The sequence below is a fragment of the Carassius gibelio genome, chromosome A4, assembly GCF_023724105.1.
Source record: "Carassius gibelio isolate Cgi1373 ecotype wild population from Czech Republic chromosome A4, carGib1.2-hapl.c, whole genome shotgun sequence".
NCBI lineage: Eukaryota > Metazoa > Chordata > Actinopteri > Cypriniformes > Cyprinidae > Carassius > Carassius gibelio.
Genome location: NC_068374.1, coordinates 36,182,520 through 36,190,613, shown reverse-complemented (window position 1 = coordinate 36,190,613; position 8,094 = coordinate 36,182,520). Strand labels below are relative to the sequence as shown.

At 34.1% G+C, this 8,094-nt stretch overlaps 1 protein-coding gene across 3 annotated transcripts; it reads right to left on the bottom strand.

The window, feature by feature from the left end:
• Positions 1-584: 584 nt before the first annotated feature.
• LOC127980345 (mitochondrial import receptor subunit TOM20 homolog B) lies at positions 585-7,236 on the bottom strand. 3 transcript variants are annotated; one of them, XM_052585441.1, is made up of 5 exons: positions 6,961-7,206; positions 6,774-6,820; positions 6,298-6,379; positions 1,184-1,326; positions 585-749 (listed from the first exon to the last, which is right to left on the bottom strand). In XM_052585441.1, exons 1-5 carry the CDS (start codon positions 7,088-7,090, stop codon positions 705-707), a joined length of 447 nt encoding a protein of 148 aa, XP_052441401.1. In that variant the 5' UTR covers positions 7,091-7,206; the 3' UTR covers positions 585-704. The 3 variants fall into 3 exon arrangements, with proteins under 3 accessions (XP_052441401.1, XP_052441400.1, XP_052441402.1); XM_052585440.1 differs by lacking the exon at positions 1,184-1,326 and adding an exon at positions 5,014-5,156 and having other exon boundaries at positions 6,961-7,205; XM_052585442.1 differs by lacking the exons at positions 585-749; positions 1,184-1,326 and adding exons at positions 4,098-4,579; positions 5,014-5,156 and having other exon boundaries at positions 6,961-7,236.
• Between the last annotated feature and the right edge of the window lie 858 nt (positions 7,237-8,094).

Here is an 8,094-nt window from a genome sequence, read left to right as displayed (position 1 = left end):
TCAGTACACTCAACCGAGAATCGTTTCTGTTGGACGCGTCCGAATTGAGAACCGATGAACTGATGATACTGCGCATGCGCGATTCAGCGTGAAGCCAACTGACTCACAGCATGTCTGAACTGAAGGGATTCTTTTGGTGATTGATTCTGATTCTGTACTAGTAATGTTTTGAGCGCGGGTATTTCGAGGGCTTGGATGAAGGGCAATCTGGCGAAACGTAAGTTCATTTAATAACAAATACATCGCAATGGATTATGTTTAGTAAGTGGATCGTGGTTTCTGCGCTGATGACACCTAATTTATTTACTTTATGTCTTAAAGACTTAAATCCTCATATGCACATTATTGCTGTTACTGTATTTAGGTGTTGTTGCAAAACTCAAATGTAAACTTTTCATGATTATGAGGTTTTAACTGACTAAAGTTATGATTACTGACTTTATATATTTGAATGTTTGATAGACGTGACGCCATTACGTCATCGCCAATGACGTCATTACGTCGAGCGTGAAATAACCGATGAACCGGTTTTTTCAACCGGTTTATTGAATCGAACCGTCCGAAAGAACCGGTTCGCGGAAAAGAATCGAACTTCCCATCACTAGCGTGCACTGTTTGAAAACTGGATGGAAAGGGGGCGGGGCAGAGCGGCGGACTGATTCGAATCAGACAGGACGTGATGTCACAGAGCTGCTGGAGGTCTTCTACTCGATGTCATCGTCGCTGACGCTCTGAGCGCTGATGATACGCTGCACGAAAAAGAGACGAGCATTAGATTAGCAATTTGGAATTCAGAAGACATTTAAATAATAATAAAAACATGGATTCGTCTTATTAACAGAGTTACGTAATCAGATTACTTTTAATTTTAAAGTAACTAGTAACGAAACGCATTACTTTTTAATTGAGACGGAAAGTTTTCCTCGAAATCAATAAAAACAGTCAAATGCAAACTCAGAAAATTATACAAACCTGCAATAATCAAATATGTTAAATAAGACAAATATCATTTATGTATATAATTCCATTTGATTAACCAATGATCAAATTAAACCATTCTGCTCATATTCTTCATGTAATTGGTTTGAATGGTGCCCTCTACTGTACAGATATGAATTTACGTTTCTCGTGAATATGAAGCAGATGATATATGCATATATTGCGTGTTGTAATTGTGTGTCACCTGGCTGATGGTGGGCAGTTTGGTGAGGAGCATCTGGAAGACTGGAGGAGGAAGTGTTTGCTGCAGGACCTGTAGGAGCTGCTGCGGCTGACCACACACAGCGATCGCATTCGTCAGATGATCCACGCCCTTCTCATAGTCACCTGACAGAGAGACGACCAGAGTTAACACTCAGAGCTGGTAAAGCTTACTAACACCTTAAAAAAATCACTTTGTTGAGTAAAATATTAGTTGAAACTAGTGCTGTCAAAACATTAAATCGCATTCAAAATAGAAGTTTTTGTTTACATAATATGTGTGTGTTCTGTTTATATTTATTATTTACTGTATAAATTAATACACACTCATGCATGTATATTTATTTAAAATATGATATGGTTAAATATTTAATATATAAAATATAAGAATATGAATGTATATACATGTAACATTTTTTAAAATAAATACTGTATGTGTGTGTATTTTTAAATTATATTAACATTATATACATATATATATATATATATATATATATATATATATATATATATATATATATATATATATATATATATATATATATATATATATATATGTATATATATATATATATATATATTATATGTATATATATATATATATATATATATATATATATATATATATATATGTATATATATATATATATATATATATATATATATATATATATATATACAAAGTACACATACATGTATTATGTAAACGAAAACTTTTTAGTAAAAAACTTTATTTTTAATCATCAATTATCTCACATAGGACTTCGGAGCATCGGACTTCGGAGCATCGCAAATTACTGATTCAGATCGGGACTTCGGAGCATCGCGAATCATTGATTTAGATCGGGACCTCGGAGCATTTATTGCGAATTATTGATTCAGATCGGGACTTCGCAGCATCGCAAATCACTGATTCAGATCGGGACTTCGGAGCATCGCAAATCACTGATTCAGATCGGGACTTCGCAGCATCGCGAAAAAGTTAAACGTCAGATGATCCACGCCCTTCTCATAGTCACCCGACAGAGAAACGACCAGAGTTAACACTCAGAGCTGGTAAAGCTTACTAACACCTTTAAAAAATCACTTTGTTGAGAAAAATATTAGTTGAAACTAGTGCTGTCAAAACATTAAATCCTATTCAAATAGAAGTTTTTGTTTACATAATATGTGTGTGTATACTGTTTATATTTATTATTTACTGTATAAATTAATACACACTCATGCATGTTTATTTATTTAAAATATGATATGGTTATATATTAAATATATAAAATATAAGAATATAAATATATATACATGTTACATTTCTTAAAATAAAAACTGTATGTGTGTGTATTTATATATTATATTAACATTATATATATATCATATATCATCAATCATAGGATAACTTATTCTCTCTCTCTCTCTCTCACACACACACACACACACACACACACACATACACACACACATTTAGAGAAAATAATGAAGGGGTTATCGCTGAAGGTGATGTGCTCAAGAAACTACCCACACCCCAGTTTATATTACCCTGAAGCATCCAAATTCAGACCACCTAGACCTACATACCGACGGGATAATCTGGAGAAGTGAGGAGGTGGCCATGCCTCATCAGTGTTTGACTTACCTTCCATTTGTTTAATTTAGCTAACAATGATTTTAGATTTGAGTTTGCACTATGTTATTAAAAACAAGTTTTAATCAGTTTTTAAATCATTGATTCAGATCGGGACTTCGGAGCATCGCGAATTATTGATTCAGATCGGGACTTCGGAGCATGTGTCGCAAATTGATTCAGATCGGGACTTCAGAGCATCGCGAATCATTGATTCAGATCGGGACTTTCGGGGCATCGCGAATCATTGATTCAGATCGGGACTTCGGGCATCGCGAATCATTGACTCAGATCGTGACCTCGGAGCATCGGACTTCGGGGCATCGCAATCATTGATTCAGATCGGGACTTCGGAGCATGTGTCGCAAATTGATTCAGATCGGGACTTCAGAGCATCGCGAATCATTGATTCAGATCGGGACTTTCGGGGCATCGCGAATCATTGATTCAGATCGGGACTTCGGGCATCGCGAATCATTGACTCAGATCGTGACCTCGGAGCATCGGACTTCGGGGCATCGCAATCATTGATTCAGATCGGGACTTCGGAGCATGTATCGCGAATCATTGATTCAGATCGGGACTTCGGAGCATGTATCGCGAATCATTGATTCAGATCGTGACTTCGGAGCATCGCGAATCATTGATTCAGATCGGGACTTCGGGGCATCGCGAATCATTGATTCAGATCTGGACTTGGGGGCATGTAGCCCTAAGGATCGCTATTCATAACATATGACTATAACTTGGCAAGGCTATTTATAGGCTAAAAGACCTTTAGTGAACACAAATAGGATTATTTGAAACTGTTGGTTCGAGTTTTATTATGGATGTGTCGCTTTGAATTGGTTAGCAAACGCTTTCGAGGTTCATATGATAGTAGCCACTTCTTTCCTGTATTTAAATGACGGAAGTACACGGTTTCCCGGGAAATCCGTCACAACAGCTGTAAATTATTATGGTAAGCTTAATTTAGTTTATAGCAAAACATTACAATTATGGATTTACGTTGTATTCGCATTATAATTACAATTTAAATTTTGTTAATTTTGAAAGATAAAAGTTGTGTGTAGCGTCAATTTTAATAAATGTTGTGTACTTTGTTGATACCTAATTAATTTAATGCTAATCCATTGAAACTTGACCATATGACAGTTTTGAGCAAAAAAAGAGCAAATAAAGTTAGTTTTCATTTTTTGATGATTTGTTGCTTTAAATCGCAGTTTGTGTATCACATCACATTATTAATGAAGGCACATGAATAACTCTGACACATTACAATGATTTATTTTATTTTTATTTTGGAGTTAAAAAAAAAAGAGGAAACTCCCCTTAAACAGAACACATTTAAATGCGCTTCCTGTCCCACAATACCACATTAAACGTAAATAACTTAAATACATGAACACAGATAAATGACAGCAGCATGTACTCTTTACTTTACAGTTTACTGCTTGCATATTTCATAATTGTGTAAACCCAAAATGCTTCGCTAGTAAAACAAATAATTGGCGAAGAAAAAACAGGTCATGCTCGTCTCCTGTAGTTCTAATACACTGAAACACAAGTCAACTTCAACAGGTCAAGCTCAGATTCAAAACAAAACTCGCTTCTGTGCGTGCACTGTTTGAAAACTGGATGGAAAGGGGGCGGGGCAGAGCGGCGGACTGATTCGAATCAGACAGGACGTGATGTCACAGAGCTGCTGGAGGTCTTCTACTCGATGTCATCGTCGCTGACGCTCTGAGCGCTGATGATACGCTGCACGAAAAAGAGACGAGCATTAGATTAGCAATTTGGAATTCAGAAGACATTTAAATAATAATAAAAACATGGATTCGTCTTATTAACAGAGTTACGTAATCAGATTACTTTTAATTTTAAAGTAACTAGTAACGAAACGCATTACTTTTTAATTGAGACGGAAAGTGTTCCTCGAAATCAATAAAAACAGTCAAATGCAAACTCAGAAAATTATACAAACCTGCAATAATTAAATATGTTAAATAAGACAAATATCATTTATGTATATAATTCCATTTGATTAACCAATGATCAAATTAAACCATTCTGCTCATATTCTTCATGTGATTGGTTTGAATGGTGCCCTCTACTGTACAGATATGAATTTATGTTTCTCGTGAATATGAAGCAGATGATATATGCATATATTGCGTGTTGTAATTGTGTGTCACCTGGCTGATGGTGGGCAGTTTGGTGAGGAGCATCTGGAAGACTGGAGGAGGAAGTGTTTGCTGCAGGACCTGTAGGAGCTGCTGCGGCTGACCACACACAGCGATCGCATTCGTCAGATGATCCACGCCCTTCTCATAGTCACCTGACAGAGAGACGACCAGGGTTAACACTCAGAGCTGGTAAAGCTTACTAACACCTTAAAAAAATCACTTTGTTGAGTAAAATATTAGTTGAAACTAGTGCTGTCAAAACATTAAATCGCAATCAAAATAGAAGTTTTTGTTTACATAATGTGTGTATACTGTTTATATTTATTATTTACTGTATAAATTAATACACACTCATGCATGTTTATTTATTAAAAATATGTTATGGTTATATATTAAATATATAAGAATATAAAAGGTTTATAAATGTAAACATTTTTTAAATAAATACCATATGTGTGTGTATTTATATATTATATTAAAATTAAATACATATATATATATATATATATACACACACACACAGTACACATACATGTATTATGAAAACAAAAACTTTTTAGTAAAAAACTTTATTTTGGATGCGATTAATCGTTTGACAGCACTTGTTAAAACAAATTAAACATTTAAATTAAATGTAAAAAATAAAAGATTAAAAAAAAAAAAAAAAGTTTTATTTAATTCAGCTAGTTGCCAAGGCACCATTTCTCATTTTCATTTAGTTTAACTTGATATACCAAAAAATACAACAAAAAAATAAAAAAATAAAAATTGGTAATGAAACTATAAGTTTCTAAATGTTTTATTGGGGAGGGGGACTATTTTGTATTATTATTATTATTTTGTTAATAAAGTTAAAAAATCATTTGAATGCTGAAAAACAAACGGCAAATAATATTTTTTAAATGTGCACACGTTCACACTTTTTTTTCTTGATATTTCAAAAATGCAGAACATTTCTTGTAACGTCACATAAATTATACCATGTTTTTCATTCAAAAGGCAAAATTTGAGGGGGGAAGAGTCGAGTAATTTACACAGCAGGATATCACTACAAGTTGTTTTAATATTTCTATTGTTTAACCATTGTCAAATATTAAATGTTTGACTCTTTCCATCTCACCTCACTCTGACGTGCTTCTGTGAACCCTAAACCCCGCCTACTCTGATTTGATTGGCCAGCTTAATTATTCTGGCATTGACAAACGCTGTCAGACGGGCGAGACAGACCATTTGTAGTTACTGAGAGGTCTTCATCTGGATCAGTGTCTATGTCATGATACAGAGGGATCTCACCCTGCGCCAGCAGCTCTTCTCCGAGCTGAATCTCCTCCAGAAAGAACTTCTGGACGGCTTCAGCGTCTTTCAGGTCTGGCAACTGAACAAACACAGACACAGAAAACATGAAAACCATTAATGAATGCTTCATGTAGCTATTTCTCAACCAGAATTCACTATACAAGGAAAAAAAATACCATCTGTAACCACTGTTGCCAACTCATTTTCAGAGAAAGTTGCTAAATGGCATTGTGATGTAATTTCGTGATGACGTCATGAACGCAAAATTGTCACATCTCAGGATTTTCTGTAATTTTATATATATGTTAATTCAGATTCCTTTGTAAAATAATATGCATAATATAATATTAAAGTATAAATATCTGTTTTTTAAATGCATTTAATTATTGAACACGTACACGTATTTGAATACAATGAATAATGTCCTGTAAAAAATGACTAATATATTTTCCATTATTATTGTGTGAAGTGACCTTTGATAATCCAGCTTTCTCCTGAACCGCCTTCTGCTTTTTTCTCCCTGAAACAAAATCACATTCATCAACAGTTTACAACTAGTACAGTAGCTTAACTACTGAACTATATCTAGTCTAGTTCTCTAAATCTAACTTTAATGTGATTTAAACACAGACAGCTAGATAGACAGATAGATGCGCTCACGTTCTCGTAGTTTGTTCTTGTAGTTCGGGTCACTGCGTCTCTTTTTGTCGAAATAAATGCAGTACGCGACGAACAGCGCTGCGCCCAAACCAGCTGCGATCCTGCTGCTGCTGCTGCTGGCGCCCATCATGACGAGAGACACGATATCAGAGCCGAGAAACTATAATAACAATAATAATAACAGCGATCAGACTGACTGCGTGACCCTCACGGAGAGCCACACGAGGAAAGACCCCGGTGACGTCACACCTGTGACGGCTGAGCTGCCGCGTCTTCCGCCTGATCAGAAACACACAATAACATTATTTTACTGTATATGACAATAACACCAAAGACTAGAAAGGTGATCAAACAAGGGAGGAATATTATATCTTTACGTGCAAAATAAAACGATTTTTTTAATCCGTCTTTTGGAACAAGTATGTTTTCTGTTTTTACGGCAGGTGGCAGTAAAGATCGATAGATGAATGCAAAACAAAAAGGCGGAATTCTTGTGTAATGTTTTGATGATCTGTAAATTGTACGTAGATTTGTTGAAGATGCTCCAAGTTCTGTGACCTTCAAACATGATTTAAAAAAACATTTATTTCAATATTTAAAAGAAACTAAAAAAACATAGGCCCATAATAAATATATATATTTATATATATAGTTGAACACTGTTATACACTTTCATTAAATTTAAACATTAATTATTTACTAAACATCTCATAAATATTTAACTTAATTACTTTCATTGCATGGTAAAGAGTATTAAATTAATGAAGACAAAATGTAATTGACTTAATCTAATATTAGTTGTATAAACCTTTTATTATGCCTTTGAAATTTAATTGCATGAAAACTTAAATTGTTTCTGTTGCTAATAGAGGCATATGGACTAATGTTATGGTGATTTTTATTCAAATATATTGTACAGTTTTTTTGTACTTTGAAGTATCGCGTGAAAATATGGTACAAAAAATACAATTAATTTTATGCCATAAAGTAAAAATGAAATTATTATAAATTAAATCATATAATGTGCCCAAAATACCAAAAAAAAAAAACTTTTCTGCTATAGATTGGAAATTTAATTCACATTTGCATTTATTCAAAAATGGTTTAATGTTAATAACCAGACCGTTAGAGATG

What these genes read in the sequence shown, in the direction of transcription:
- LOC127980345 (XM_052585442.1), bottom strand. Translation starts at nt 7,090, where the DNA reads ATGATGGGCGCCAGCAGCAGCAGCAGCAGGATCGCAGCTGGTTTGGGC. An exon ending in AGAAAGCTGGATTATCAAAG is followed by an intron (nt 6,380 to 6,773) that starts GTCACTTCACAC and finishes GTGTTTGTTCAG; the next exon opens with TTGCCAGACCTGAAAGACGC. An exon ending in AGAAGAGCTGCTGGCGCAGG is followed by an intron (nt 5,157 to 6,297) that starts GTGAGATCCCTC and finishes TCTCTCTGTCAG; the next exon opens with GTGACTATGAGAAGGGCGTG.